Source organism: Vipera berus (genome assembly GCF_964194415.1).
Source record: "Vipera berus genome assembly, chromosome: 12".
Classification (NCBI taxonomy): Eukaryota; Metazoa; Chordata; class Lepidosauria; order Squamata; family Viperidae; genus Vipera; species Vipera berus.
In genome coordinates this window covers 16,904,669-16,920,580 of record NC_138215.1, presented here as the reverse complement: position 1 = coordinate 16,920,580, position 15,912 = coordinate 16,904,669, and the positions used below count along the sequence as shown (strand labels likewise).

Sequence of the window (15,912 nt, the reverse complement as noted above, 5' to 3'; positions counted from 1 at the left end):
CGTCCAGTGCGCTCCCACAGGGAGGGTCTTCTCAGGGTGCCGCCGGTTAAAGATTGCCGGCGGGTAACACCCAGGGGCAGGGCCTTCTCAGTGGGAGCGCCTGCCCTCTGGAACCAGCTGCCCGCGGAGCTGAGGACTGCCCCCGACCTCCGTTCATTCCGCCGGGACCTGAAGACCTGGCTCTTCGAGCTCTCTGGCCCAGGCTGAGAATTTTTTAATTTTTAATTTTAACTGGGTTTTTATTTTTTCTCAGGGTTTCATTTAATCTTTTTTAATCTGTTTTAACTTTTGTATTGATTTTCTTTTAAATACCCTGTAAATCGCCCTGAGTCCTCCGGGAAAGGGCGGTATATAAATCAATCAATCTATCTATCTATCTATCTATCTATCTATCTATCTATCTATCTATCTATCTATCTATCTATCTATCTATCTAAATAAATGAATAAATAAATAAATAAATAAATAAATTATTATTATTATTATTATTATTATTATTATTATTATTATTATTATTATTATTATTATTATTAATGTTAAGCCTTGAAAATTCATACTCTGGCATGATGCACTTTTGAAGTACTTAAGAATTATTGTGGGAAGCGAAAGCCCAAAAGATATTCTTTTCAGAAGGGCTCCCTGCAGGAAAAAAAAAGGCTACTCATATGCTATGTACTTTTTACCAAGCTACACACTGGTGTAGTTAAAAACTGCCCTCTTCCCCACTGGTTCAACTTACGAACACAACTGAGCCCAAAATTTAGGTTGTTGAGTGGAATCATTGGTTAAGTGAGTTTTGCCCCATTTTATGACTTTCCTCGCTGCAGTTGTTAAGTGAATCATTGCAGTTGTTAAATTAAGTTACGTGGTGGTTAAGGGAACCTGGCTTGCCTGTTGAATTCGCTTGTCTGAAGGTCGCAAAAACGGATCGCGTGACCCTGGGACGCTGCAACCGTCATAAATGTGAGTCAGTTGCCAAGTATCTGAATTTTGATCACATGACCATGGTCAGGGGTAGGCAACCTTGGCTCTTTTATGACTCGTGGAGACTTCAGTTCCCAGAATTCCTGAGCCAGCGTGGCTCAGCTTGGAAACCTCTCCCTTTCCCCTCAGCGTGGCTGGCTCAGGAATTCTGGGAGCTGAAGTCCACGAGTCCTAAAAGAGCCAGGTTTGCCTACCCCTGACCATGGGGATGGTGCATCGGCCGTTAAGTGTGAAAAACGGTCTTAAGTCACCTTTTTCACTGCCGTAGTAACTGTGAACCGTCAGTAAATGAACTGTTGTAAATTGAGGACTGCCTGTATGTGGCTCCACGTGTGGGGAAAAGGAATTTAGCTCTAGTTTAGACAGCAGATGATGGTTTCTGGGACAAAAGTAGGACTATTCTCATAATACAGATCCCTAGCGTTGGAAATGCCCAAATCTTTCACGAAACAATGGAAGCTTCCGAAACTGCTAACACACACTTTTTAACCAATAAAGGATTAGAAAATGTATATCCCTGGCAAACGAACTGCTTAGGGGAAAAAAAAACCAAGATAGTTCAACACCTCTGGGGACAAACTGAAGATGCCTTCAGGCTTTCAAAACACTCCGCCACAATCTCTTTTTATAAAGAGAGAGAAGCCGCCGATGTGCCAATCTGGGCACCAAGCTCTCTGCCTTGCCCTACGGAGGCCATTTCTTAGCTATCCGCACTGCCCTACCCATTAATTTCGCTTTGCTTTGGCTAAGCACAGCCCAGTCTGATTCACTCCCCCTTGCACGTGAACCAGAGAGCGCGACTCACCACAAGTTGAGCATTTTCAGGCAGCTACAACAGACAGTGAGAGGAGAAAAAGAAAGAAAGAAAGAAAGACAAATAAAAACACAGAAAGGAAAGAAGGAAACATTAGCTCAGAGTAAGATGGAAGCAAGTCACGGCAGTTCATGCAAACGTGCATTGCGGATCTGAGGTCCTCACCAGCTCCATCTACTTTCCCGACTCTGGTTCTACCTAATCCTCCTGTAATCCCCGAGGAAGAGAGATACCGTGATGGGCATTTCTGAGATGGACAAAAAGAAGCATTTGCAATAGCCAAAGGCCATCCTTTCAGAGCCCCAGAGATGATTATAAGCGGCGGGGGGGGGGGAATGTGTTCAGTGAGGCCCTGGAAAATGAGAGCAAGATTATTTCTGCTGGGCTGGAAAATACTCTTGGGAAAAGAAAAGTCTTAAAGAGACTCCCTAGAAAGGTCCAGATGCAAACGCATTCGTGCTTTGATGGACAATAATGGAATAGCACTACGACATAAGACCGATCACTAAGATCCTTAAGTAACGCCAGCTGCCTGCAATTAGTGCAGGTTCGCATCCCACCAGGCTCAAGGTTGACTCAGCCTTCCATCCTTCCGAGGTAGGTAAAATGAGGACCCAGATTGTTGGGGGCAATTAAGCTGACTTTGTAATAATGCCGCTTGGGGGTGTGTGTGAAAGCCCTAACAAGCAGGCATATACATAGAATGAAGGCTACTGCTAAGCTTGTAAGCCGCCCTGAGTCTTCGGAGAAGGGCGGGATATAAATGGAATAATAAAAAAAAAAGAATAAAGATGCAACTTGACATTCAGTTAGATTGGAAGATGCTTCTGGAAACGCTGTCAACAAGTGGTTTTAAAGAGGCTGACCTGGCAAAAATCAAAGGAAGTTCGAAAACCTAGGATGAAACTGGACTCTCAGCTGATTCAAGGCATTATGAGTGTTGGCTGACTTGAGAGCCATCTTGGAAATAATGATTGCCCTGAGATCACTGAGAATAAACCTTGGAAGTACCACTTCCGTGGAAGGTTTGGTTCCGGGGGGGGGGCACTGTGCCACAAACATCAACAAGAGCAGAAAACAATTGTGATTTCCAAGGAACATTAACATTTCCTTTAGCTTCCACTTCAATTACAGCTTTCAGTTCTGAGCTGCAAATATCCAAATGACCAGAGTCAGTTTTCTGTTAGCTGTTTTGCCATCCAGATCCGACAATCCTAATTTTCTTCCATCCTAGAAGAAAACTCCTCCCATGAAACTGGAGCAGGATGTAACGTTTTCGAGGACAATGTCCATGACACGCAATTCTAGGTCCAATTACTTGGGAATAAAAGATTCTTGGAACTGAGTGGGATTTGCTCTAAGTCAACTTCCAGAGATGAGGAGAACCGGGAGAAAAGTAGTGAGCGCATATTCCTTCAGCCTGACTGGCCGTATCACAAAGATGATGGTCTAGCTTTGCTTAGTAGATACAGAAGAGTTATTCTGGCCATTTTATTAATGCTATGGCCCAAACAGACTTTCTTAAGGGCTAAAGATTAGCTCATTTCTGTAACATTTTCTGGAAAAAAAACCCAACCCTGCTGCTAAACTGCTGAAGAATCTTCCAGCACTTTGTAGAAATACAATTAATTTTTAAAAATTAACCTAATCTCTCCTTCCCATCTCCACCCTTTTAACCCTAGGAAGTCACTGACCACCTGCTGGGTGACAAAGCTATCAACTGGAAAAGCAAATCAAAGACCACGTTTTTGTCACAAGGATACTTGTGCTTATTAAAATAAAAACCTTAAAATTCTCCCAAGCTCAAAGATGTTATAGAGTTTTTTTTCTTCTTAAGGGAGAAGGTGGAAATGTTTGCAAAGCGATAAAACTGTTTCTGAAAAGATTTTTAGAGGCAATTACTTCCTCTTAGCTGGGGCTTCAGAACCTGAAGCGTAATCAAACTTAAGGCACAGACAACCTGCTTTTCTGGAAAGAACATTTGGAAGTTCACCTTTAGCCTAGCAAAGAGGATCACGTCTGTCGTAAAACTTACAGAAATTTTGTTATGATGGCTCGAAAGACTGTTCAAAGTCTCAACACAAGATAAAGTCAGGCAAGACAAACAGCACTGCTAAGTCTTTGAGGAATCTTCTTCTCGGTGTAATTAACCGAGTATGTTCTGATCTCCCTTACGGAGAAGGAGAAATAAGGGGGGAGGGGGGGAGAAGCTCCGTATCATGGTTCCTGCAGTGCTGATAAATCATGCACAATAGCCCTGGATGGTAGAGATGAAAATAATGGTCAAGACTTCTAGCAGAGGCAAAATAAATCCCGCTGCAGGCAAAAATAACTCACAACTTCCAGGAGCCAGAAGAAGTTCCCTATCGGACACAAAATCCTCTCTTTTCAAAGAGGAGTTAAAGCACAACAGAACTTCCAATTTTCAGAAGAAGACTGGGAATGGAGGAGGAGAGGACACACGGGTCTCTAAAGAGAAGAACACGTCATCCCAAAAGAAACTGAAATTGTTAAAAAGTGCCTACAGGACCAAAAGCTACAGCCTTAACTCCTGGGGAATCACATGCCAGTTGCAAATTCTTCTGAATCCCCTCGTCATAACTGCAGCACATGCATCGACCAGAAGTAGCATGACCTGGACAGCCCAAGGGAAAAGAAGCTGCGCCCAGCAACGCCATGGTTTATCCATGCAAGAAGGAAAGCGGGGGGAAAAAGGATCTGACCACATGTAATGGGCACAGGTACATCAAAGCCTGGAAACACACCGACATATTTTACACGGAGAGGATGCAGGGATAAACCTTGCTTGACAGCAAACATACTTAGCTTCCTCTACTACTTCCACCTCAGTACGGGCTGCAAGTTGCACATTGGAGGGTGCTCCTGCTGGCTCTTCCACATTCAACTCACCATTGGTTGAGCTTACCACCTGGAAGGAATACAAACCAACAAACAAAACCCTGTTAATAAGGCCTCTGTGTGTGTGTGTGTGTGTGTGTGTGTGTGTGTGTGTGTGTGTGTCAAAGCCGCATCAAAGACAGCCTAAACCAAGACATCTTGAGCATCTCAGGTCGGTTATCAACCCTACGCTGCTTCTGTCTTTGCAGCCCTCTTTTCCTCCATCTTGGCACATCTGTTGATCAGGAAGCCAAGTGTGCAATACTCACAAATGGCACCAAAGGGGAAAAATCACGTTACCAGTTATTCTGGCAGCGGAGTGCCAGGAAGGAAAAGAGAAAGCGGTTTCAGATCACGGAGGAGGGTTTTTTGCTCCATGCTTAGGTCTGAACGTGTTAATCTTTTTTTGTGCAAAAGATCCTTAATAAGTATTTGACTGGCAACATGCAATCCTGCAAGGGAGCTAATTTTTAAGCTGGCTACAGCGCGAGTCGTTTGAAATCAGAAGGATCGGTAAGATACGTACCGCCACAATGGAGCCCAACATTTCTGTTGCTAAGCAAGACAGTTACTGAGTGAGTTTTGCCCCATTTTACAACCATTCTTGCCAGAGTTGTTAATCACTGCAGTTGGTAAGGTTGTGAAGAAAATCTGGTTCCCCCCTCGGCTTTGCTTGTCAAGAGGGTCGCAAAAGGAGATCACGTGACCCCAGGACACTGCGACCGTCGTAAATATGAATTAGTTGCCAAGCGTCTGAATTTTGATCACCTGACCCTGGGGGATACTACAATGGTTGTGAGGGTGAAAAACGGTCATAAGTCACTTTTGTTGCTGTGCCGTTGTAATTTCGGTCACTAAGTGACCGCCAGTTGAGGGCTACCTGTGCTGTATGACGCAAGACGTGGCCTTCCTTCCACGAGGAGGAGAGGAGGAGGAAAAGTGTGCACGGAAGGCGGATTTGGACAAACCTTTTGTGTTCTAGCTTCTGCCTAAAACTCTTTCCCCCGTTTGAGCCACCTCCAGATGTGGATTAATTCCAAGATTTCTCCAGCCAGATTGGTCTCCCACGGGAATCCCGCTGAAGTCCACATCTGTGGAAGATGTCTGGATTGGGAAACGCTCTCCTCAAGAATCCACATGGCAATATAGCAATAATATAGCACTTAAGTTCTACGTCTTTGGGCATTCGCACGCTTCTGATGTCATGCCCGCCCACCCCCATCATTCTAGCAGAAGCCAAACGGTGCAGCTCAAAGACGGAGGGGCACCCGGCACATGCCCAAGGAGCGATGGCCCAAAAGCTGCGCGGGAGAGGAAGGGGGGGGAAAGAGCAATACCTGGACAGATCCCCCATGCCGTTCGGTAGCCAAGTGAGAGGTCAGAAACAAAGTATTGGCCTGCCGGACTGCTGGAATTTCCCATTCTCCTCTGCGCTCGGACACAGGCTGCCCAGGTATCAGCATGCAGGGAAGCAAAGAGAGCAAAGAGGGAAGGCAAAAAGGTGAGCCGGAAGCAAGCAAGCACGTGAAGAAGCTCCAGGGGGACAGGGAAGCAAAGCGCTTCGGGCATCAAATATTCCCTCTATACGCAGGCAGTCCTCGGCTTCCGACCACAATCCAGCCCCAAATTTATGTGGCTAAGCGGAACATGTGCTAAGTTAAGTTTTGCCCTATTTTACGATCTGTGGGTCTCCATTCTCGCACTGTCGTTTCTTCCAACTAGCATCGGAGACCTGAGTATTTTCTACTCTCGTAGACGTATCCACCCCTCCCTCAAAAGAAGCCATAGTAGAGTTGTTAAGAGAAAGCTTCCCAGACGAAAAAGGAAGGGCGGTATTAATAAGGCCAGTGACAGCCCTGGATTTTCTAGTGGTCCGTCTAGGGATTAACTACAGAGGCACATTTTTAAAGCATTAAGGCATAAGGTGAACCAACCTGATTTCGGTAAGGCTGTACTGAGGATCGATCCCGATGTAAATGGGGATCTCTGATCACGGAGGGTCCCGATTCCACATGCATGGGTCCCACCGGAGTGGGCTGGAAAATAAAACATAGACAGGAGTGCATCCCATTCAATCAAAACAAAACAAGGTGACACTTCCCCCATTCAAAAGGTGGGGGGGACCTTTTGAAAAGAAAAATATAAGTATGAACACCTCGGTTCGCTGGAAAGTTCCCAACAAAGCACAGGACGTCCTCGACTTATGACCACAACTGAGCCCGAAATTTCAGTCGTTAAATGAGACATTTCTTAAATGAATTTTGCCCCATTTTACGACCTTTCTTGCCACAGTTGTTAAAGGAATGACTGCAGCTGATAAGTTAGTAACCTGGTTGGTAAGCGAATCGGGCTTCCCCGTTGGCTGTTTGTCTGAAGGTCGCAAAAGGGGATTGTGTGAATCTGGGACCCTGCGACCGTCATAAATACAAGTCGGTTGGCAAGCATCTGAATTCTGATCACGTGATCATGGGGATGCTGCAAAGCTTGCAACTGTGAAAAAATGGTCGTAAGTTGCTTTATTCAGCGTCGTCGTAACTTCGAATGGTCACTAAATGAATTGTTAAGTCAAGAACTACCTCAGGGGTGTAAAACTGCCGGCCCGTAGGCCGGATGCGTCATCCGGAAGCCGTGCCCACTCCATTGCTGGCAATGGCAAAACCGTCCCGATACGTTGTGCGACGTCATGTGACGCCACGAGTTTGACACGTCTGGACTACCTGTACAGGTAGTCTTGATCTTGCTTTCCAAATAACGAGACCGTGACGTTCGGTTGAACTGGCTTTTAAAGAGAGACCTCTGGAAGATACAGCAGATGGCACAGGATTGCAACTTACAATTGGTCTGCCAACCCAGTCGTAGACGTAATCGAAGGTGAATCCCCTCTTTTCAAATAATTCTGTGAAAATCGTTCGCAGGTAATCGTAGTCGGGTCTCTCAAAGAAGTCTAACCGTCTGACGTAACGAAGATACGCGGCCATCTCCTCTGTTAAAGGGAATTAGGAAGAAGCAACATCAGACAATCTGTTCAGAAAGAAGTAGAAGCAGAATACATTTCAGCGTTACCTCCTGCTCAAATTAAACCCCCCAAATAATCAGTTTACAGAGGCAGGTGAGGTCAACAAATCTGTGGCATGGATGGGCGACCAAGCCACAGTTTTCTAAGGGGCTTCCTTAAGTACATAACTGAAATAGTTGGAGACAGGAAAAAAAGACTTAACTGGCAAAAACAATTCGTAGGCACCAGCTCTGGAACAATTGTTTTTATTAGTATCGTTCTCCGAACTATTAAAACGCACTGGTGGGTAAAAAGGTCAAATACGTAAGCTACGGTCACTTCAAAAACTCAAGCTGAAGCAGAAATTTACAGACGTAATGGGTTTTAATGCATGTGTATTTTCACACTCACACACAGGGCTGATAAAGGAGGAGATGCAGTCTGCTCGCTTTAAATAGCCTGAGTGCTGCTGGGATGCAAATTATAACCTACATACATTGTGAATTTATTACACCGATGGGTTGTTGAGCCCAGACTGAAAGGGTTGAACTCAGCAGAAAGTCCAAGTCATAAAAAGGCCAGGTGATTCAGAACAGAGATAGGCAAGGCTCTGTCAGGGATTATTTCTTTTATTATTATTATTTCTTTTATTTCTAAAAGAACTGAAGTAAGCTGATAGAACTTCACGTTCTCAAGAAGTTTCAGAGAGACCCTCATTTAATCACTGTTTGCTACACACATTCAGATCTCTGCTTACTTCCCTTTGGTTAGAGCCTGAAGCACCGCAGTCTAAGTTTCCAATTTTAGAAAGCAGTTTCACACGCAGTTTCAAATTCGGTGACCGGGAAGCCATCTTCTGGCAGATGCAGAACTGAACTTGGGAGGATAGACTGGAATTACACCAACTATGTTTTTCAGGGCCCATGGCACAAAGGTTGATAGAATCAGAAGCTATGAAAATATCTTAAGAGATGCATCAAGAATGCCTTTTACCTGTTTGCTCCAATGAGAATAGGCTTTGAGCATTTCACCTAGAACTTGCTATGTATTTTAATCCAAGTGTATCGTCTATACTTGGGGTGTCCAACTGTGGCAACTTTTAAGACTTGTAGACTTCAGCTCCCAGAATCCCCCAGCCAGCATATCAAATCTGCTGCTTTTAGCCTAGGCAGCACAAACCATTCACTGCAGCCTGCCAGATGATGGAAACACCTAGGGGTGTGGCTGTAAGCCAACTGTAAAAACATTTTATTCAATGGGAAGCGGATTGCAAAATGTGCCAAGTGGTCAGAAACCTGATAAACCTTGATAAGATCTGCCTAGTTAATATAAGCATTTGAGATGTCAGGAGTTTGAAAGTAATTATTCATACAGGTTCAAAAAAAAGTCAGATTTTTAAATGTAATTGAAATCTGTGGCCAGCTCTAAAGATAGCCATGTATTAAACTATGGTTTCCAGGTATGCGCATATATTTTATACTAGCATATTTTTCGATACTAGCTACTTTCTAAAAATCACTGTCATGATAGTTGTTATTTCAAGGAGTAATTTACAGAAACGATAAGCTACCAGAACTGAAACTTACCTGGGAAGTTCTCACAGAGAACATCAATCGGAGTATTCCTCTTTGTGTCCCCAATCTTCTGGTATCGCTCTTTCAGTGTATCAGCCTGTGAAATGCAGAGATTCCAATTTTAAAAAACTATTATTGGGTCGTAATATGTAGGATGTGGTCCTGGAGAAGAAGGTCAGATGAAGGAACCAGAGAAACAATCTTTGAGTGAGTTACAGAAGTTTGGCAAGCTTTTAACTAAGTCCGTGCGTGTCATCTGATACGTCTTTATTTGCACCATAACTCAGTAAGTTTTGTTTTTAACACCAACACACACACACACACACACACACACACACACACACACACACACACACAAAAGAGTAATTTAAATTTTCACATCTGCAAAATAAAATAAAATTGGTCCACTTTCTGTACACTATCTTCCCTTTTAACTTGCTGGGGAAATTATGATCATTCAATCATTTTAATAGGGTGTTGTGGAATGGGTGGGTTTTACTTTTCTGGGATTTTGTAAGCCACCCAGAGTTTTCTAAAATGGCCAACCGTAACAAATCAAATAAATCAAATTAGGTGGAGCAAAACCTCGATGTTGACAGTGAGACGTTCTTTCCAAAGGATGAAAATAAAAATAAATTGTCAGAAAAGGCACCTAATGAACACAGAAGCTATCTGCCCAAACCCAACTGATTAAGCACACATTTTAGCATCTACCTTAAGGCCTTGCCAGGGTAAACTGCCTCGAAGGAAATACATGAACATGTGTCCAAGCGCTTCCAAGTCATCTCGTCGACTCTGTTCTAAAACATGCGAGAGAACAGGACACTGCTCTAACACTTTAATCACATTACGTTAGTAATTACATTCCTAGTAATTAACTCCAGTAAGACATACATAAACATGCAGATACATAAGAAATGTATCTACGAGGAGCCTGAGAAATTACTGATTTAGTAAAGGTTTGTTCTACATGTACAACAACAGTATTATTATTCACATTCCCCAGATGGCCATTCTCACATTCAAACGGAACACACATCTGTGTTCAAACTAAGCTGGACAATCTGGAGTTCTCCAGACATTTGGCACTATCACTGTTTCTGACCTTTGCTCAGATTTATTTTATTTTTTGGGGTAATGCGTACACCTGACTTATTCCTCTCTTAATATAAATAGGTTGACAAGCCTGATTTATCCTTGTTTTGTTTTATTCCTAATGTATGGAAAAGCAAGATATTTCAATTCACGTGTCACAACGAATAATGGCAGAAGAAGCTACTGTGGTATGTTTTGCTTGCAGAAGGAGACAAATAGGAAAAATTGAATAACAGCACTAGTAATTCTCATTTCCTAGTAGACAACAATTTTGAAAATGCTGGCTCAGTAGCTCAATCCCAACTGATAAACATCTATGCAAGGACATGCATTAGTAATGTAAACTTCTTTGAAGTCATATTTATTGCATGCATGCCAAAGTCATATTGCTAATTTTACAGAGAGTCACAATATGAAAAGTAACAGCTCCCAAGCATGTTTGCGTGATATAAACAGCCCAGTTAATGCAGCATATTATACCGAACAAACCTTTGCCCAGATGTGTATTAATGGACATATATCTTGCTGTTCCAGTAAGGCTCTTGTGTTCTCTGTAAGGTATATGTTTTTGGGTTTCAGGATCAATGTACTCCTTGGCCAATCCAAAGTCTATTATGTGGATGATGTGTTCTTTCTTATTTCCTTGCCGGCCAATGAGAAAATTCTCTGGCTTGACATCTCGATAAATGAGATTCTTTGAGTGCACAAATTCCATTCGAGTAATCTAGAAAAAGACAGAACCGTAAGTTATTCTAGATCACTGATCTCTTAGATCTCTTAAAAATCCTTTGCTAAGTGTTCAGGACTAGGATTTTGAATTAAAGTTCACATGAACTGGTTCACTAGTTATGAAAATACCTACTAGCTTTCTATACCAAGATGCTTTTTTGCCATAGTGAAAATGCATTCCTTTATTTAGCTAAAGGAAATGGAAAATATAAGCTAGGTAGATCAGAAGCAGTTTAAGAAGCTACCTTGTAAAAAACACAAAGAAATTGTTCTGGCTTGTGCATTTTGTTCATTAAAGATGCTGGATTAAATTTTTGTCCTATACCGTTATATCAAATGAACCAAGAAAAGGCCACGACATGCCCCAAACTATCTAACAGTCCCCAGTGAACAGTTGGAAAGCCATAACCCATAATCTGATTTCTGTTCATAACACTCATTTGATGCAGCCACAAATCTTAGCCACAAATCACCTGTAATCAAACTAAGCTTGGCTTAGTTAGTGCTCTCCTAAGTGCTTGAGCTCCATTTTGGAAACTCTTTGCTGATTCAATATTAGTTAAATAAAATCAAATAAACTTGTAAGAAAAGTTTGCCTAAGAGCCAAGAAAAGAAGGCTGTAATTGCAACTATTTCTGTACTGTACTGTAATTGGAAATATTTTATGTTGGAAGAAAGGAGGATGTTTACCCAAACGTGAAACTGTTCCTTTACTCACCAGCTGAATTGCTATCATTAAGACAGTCTTCAGAGTGAACGTTCTGTCGCAGAGGTCAAACAAATCCTCCAGACTTGGACCAAGGAGCTCCAGTACCATGGCATTGTATTTTCCACATGGACCATAATAAAATACCTGTGGGAAGCCTTCAACTGAAACAAATACAAAAAAATAATAACGCTATATCAAGAGGATATCACAAAAAAACCCTTCAAAACCACCGCTTTGGTGTGGGCCACCCAAATAAAAGTTCTAGAAAAACATATCCCAAATTTCTCCATCAACACATTTCATTTGGTCTTTCCTTTTCAAAAGAGTTGGGGAACCCCAAGTTTTGAATTAGACCTATGCCAGTGCAGTCATTCTTGACAAGAGCTACATCATGGGCAGAATTCAATTCATTAAATTTGATGATGGCTTATAGAGCTACGTAGATGGCCTCTAAGATAGGTTACTCTTTTTTCCCCGTTTAGGACAAACTGAATCAAATCACCAGCTACTTTTCAAAGGTGCCACCAGGTTTCAAATCAGTTTATGAATGCGACGTGGAGAGATATTACTTTAAAAATACAACTGTGAAGATTTTTGGGGCAACAGCAAATGTTACTTTGGCTCCTGTTTTGCATCTGATGAGTTTATATGTGCTACATTTATCACTGCTAAAAACTGCACCTCTGGTATCTAGGATAATTGTGGTTTTCAAATATATGCTTGGGTAAGTACTAGTTTCACCACACCCCTTTGCCACAATTTATTTTAACTCCTAGGAGAAAGATGTCTCACCTGAGCAGCCGAGGTGTTTATAAAATCTATATTCTAAGTGCAGTTGTGGGGCACGAGATTTTAACGGTTCCTATAAAACACAAAATAATGAAACAGACTGAACTGATTTTTTTAATGGTGGATTGTTTCACTAAATTACAATGTAGGAGCAGGAATATATTCAGTCAATTTTGCAAGTTTGTTTTCCAGTTTGAAATACACACAAACACACACACACCACACACAGAAAGAGAGAGAGAGAGAGAGAGAGAGAGAGAGAGAGAGAGAGAGAGAGAGAGAGAGAGAGAGAGAGAGAGAGAGAGCCATTCAAAGCAAGACCTTTCTATTGTAAAGTTTTATTTTATGCCACTCAGTCAAATTTGAGAGATGGATGCTACAAAAAATTGTCTTGTTGGTTAACCTTCACTATGCAGAAATTTTTAAAAACCACAAAACTACTCACCAGCTTGATTGCTACATATTCATTTGTGTAAAGATTTTTGCCTGCAAGAGAAAGAGAAATGTGTTTCAAATACCAACCAGGACATATAAATTGTTATTTTTAGCTGTTAGGGTTTCCTAAAAAATTTTTTTAAAAAAGGTTCAATAGCTTATTTTTTTTCTACTATCAACTTTTGTTTGCAACTCACGGGATCCTCAATAATCCATCTTCTGAGATTCATTATTCAATGTTTAAAATTTATTCTACGTACTTTGGAAAGTAAATACAGATATACAGGAAAAAATTATTCTTCAAAAACCTTTACCAGTAGAGGTGGCGTCCAAGCAACAAAAGTCCCAGTTAATGTCAAGAATTCTAAACCAAAATTCATTAAAACTGAACAAACAGGGAAGTAGAAACCTGTGTTACATGTATGTATTATATGATGCCTGTATGCATTTTTGCAAAAGGTGAAAAGAAAAACGTTGCTACGTGTCGTGTTTTATATATACAGGTAGTCTTGGATCCTAATGTGTTTAGGATCACTCAGCTTCTCCCGCAGCCTAGGCCACGGCCCACAGGTTGGGGGCCCCTATTCTAAATAATCACATTACAGGTAGTCTTCAACTTCTAACAGTTCACTTAGTGAAGTTACAACGGCAGTAAAAAAAAATTGACTTATGACCGTTTTTCACATTTACGGTCGTGGCAGCATCTCCGTGGTCACGTGATCAAAATTCAGATGCTTGGCAACTGACTCACATTTACGACGATTGCAGTGTCCCGGGATCATGTGATTTCCCCTCGTGACCTTCTGACAAGCAAAGTCAATGGGGGAAGCCAGATTCGCTTAACAACCCTGTTACTAATTTAACAACTGCGGCAAGGAAGGTCGTAAAATGGATCTAAAGTCACTTAGCAAATGTCTCACTTAGCAACAAAACAAGGGCCACCTGTGGCATTCAATTCTGGCTAGCCAGAACGGAAAGCTCCTGAACCTGCCATGGTCTTACCTAGCCTGAGCTCCCCAAAATTGCCGCAGCCGATCTTCTTGCCAACCCTAAAATTGGGCCCGACCATGAGCACTCCAGCCGCCGAAGTGGAACTTGATGCTCGAGAACTATGCGTGCTTCTTCCTGGATTTCCTTTTCCTGTTCGCCTTTCATCTTTCTCCCTAGTAATATGGTCCATGATCTTGCAATAAAAAATAATCTGGTCGTTGAGTAGGATTTGGTCTTTGCACTTATTCTTGAAGAGAGAAATATAGATCCAGAAGAATCATTGGGTTAAACTATAAAATACTTTGGAGATCTTTTGGCATCATATCCAGGCTTGTTCAGGCACCGTCACGGAAGGTCCGGGGATGACTTCGCAGTCCTCAGCGAGGTAGAGGAAAACCTTACGCTACCTGCAGAGGGAAAGCGCAAGATCAACATCCTATTTGTGAAGAAAGAAGGTAAATCAAAACAGGGTCCTTCTTATGTATCAAGAGAAAAAGCAAAAAAAAGTCAGGAAGATTAAGACAAAAAGCTATTATTGGAGGGTGCCTGCATTCGCTAGACAGCCAAAACAAACTATGTACAAGTTACCCATCCCTGATACTACAGCTTCGCGATTTGCTTGTAACCTAATTATATGATCCTACCTGGCCTGGAAGGGAAAGGCATAAAAGCTGTTCAACCTCCCAAAATTGTTTGTTCCAACTACATGTTTGTGGTGAAACCAATCTGGCTGGCTGACACCGAGTCACTACACTCCCCCCTAGAGAATGTAAGAACCTCATGGAACTTAGGTGGCTGTGATAACACAATGAGCTTTACAGGAGTTCAGGAAAAGTAGTGACAGCTGTCAGGACAGTTAAGAAGGCAAGGCACCTTTGTCCTGAATAATCCAGAAACCTCTCTCCTTTTTGTCTTTTAAAATAGTAAGTCATAATGGGTAAGGCTGTAAATCATCTGACAAAACAAAATATATAAAGTATACAGAAATGTGAAGTTTAAAAATATCCCAGAAATAACACATCTGAGCTGCACATATAGAGCCTTGGTGGAGCAGTGGGCTAATGCCTCCTTAAGTAACACCAGCTGCCTGCAATTAGTGCAGGTTCGAGTCCCACCAGGCTCAAGGTTGACTCAGCCTTCCATCCTTCCGAGGTAGGTAAAATGAGGACCCAGATTGTTGGGGGCAATTAAGCTGACTTTGTAATAATGCCGCTTGGGGGGGGGCGAAAGCCCTAATAAGCAGGCATATACATAGAATGAAGGCTATTGCTAAGCACATTTATTTATTTATTTATTTTATTACATTTATATACCGCCCTTTCCCGAAGGACTCAGGGCAGTTTACAGGGTGATTAAAAAACCAAGATACAAAAGTTAAAAACAAATTTTAAAAAAAATTATATTTGTCCCTGCATGAATAAAACCCCAGTTAAAATAAGATTAATCCTCAGCCTGGGCCAGAGAGCTCGAAGAGCCAGGTCTTCAGGCCCCGGCGGAATGAACGGAGGTCGGGGGCAGTCCTCAGCTCCGCGGGCAGCTGGTTCCAAAGGGCAGGCGCCCCCACTGAGAAGGCCCTATCCCTGGGTGTCGTCCGCCGGCAATCTCTTACCGGTGGCACCCTGAGAAGACCCTCCCTGTGAGAGCGCACTGGACGAAGGGAACCTGATGCCGGCAGCAGGTGTTCCCTCAGATATCCCGGACCCAAGCCATTTAGGGCTTTATAGGTCATCACCAGCACCTTGAATCTCACCCGGAGGGCAACCGGAAGCCAATGCAGCTCGCGAAGTAGAGGTGTTACATGGGAGTATCGGGAAACCCCCATCACAACTCGCGCGGCCGCATTCTGCACCAGCTGAAGCCTCCGAGTGGTCCTCAAGGGCAGCCCCATGTAGAGAGCGTT

General features: G+C 42.6%; 1 protein-coding gene across 2 annotated transcripts in view; it reads right to left on the bottom strand.

Moving 5' to 3' along the window:
- Window positions 1-15,912, bottom strand: part of CSNK1G1 (casein kinase 1 gamma 1) — a 28,691-nt gene that overhangs the window by 8,672 nt on the left and 4,107 nt on the right. For both annotated transcript variants that reach the window (XM_081337756.1, XM_081337755.1), the window contains exons 2-11: window positions 14,025-14,419; window positions 13,033-13,073; window positions 12,591-12,660; window positions 11,808-11,959; window positions 10,850-11,084; window positions 9,980-10,065; window positions 9,278-9,362; window positions 7,531-7,679; window positions 6,631-6,732; window positions 4,621-4,727 (exon numbers count right to left, since the gene is read on the bottom strand). In XM_081337756.1, the coding sequence (XP_081193882.1) occupies window positions 4,621-4,727; window positions 6,631-6,732; window positions 7,531-7,679; window positions 9,278-9,362; window positions 9,980-10,065; window positions 10,850-11,084; window positions 11,808-11,959; window positions 12,591-12,660; window positions 13,033-13,073; window positions 14,025-14,202 (1,205 nt within the window). In that variant the 5' untranslated portion in view covers window positions 14,203-14,419. The remainder of the gene's footprint in view (window positions 1-4,620; window positions 4,728-6,630; window positions 6,733-7,530; window positions 7,680-9,277; window positions 9,363-9,979; window positions 10,066-10,849; window positions 11,085-11,807; window positions 11,960-12,590; window positions 12,661-13,032; window positions 13,074-14,024; window positions 14,420-15,912) is intronic.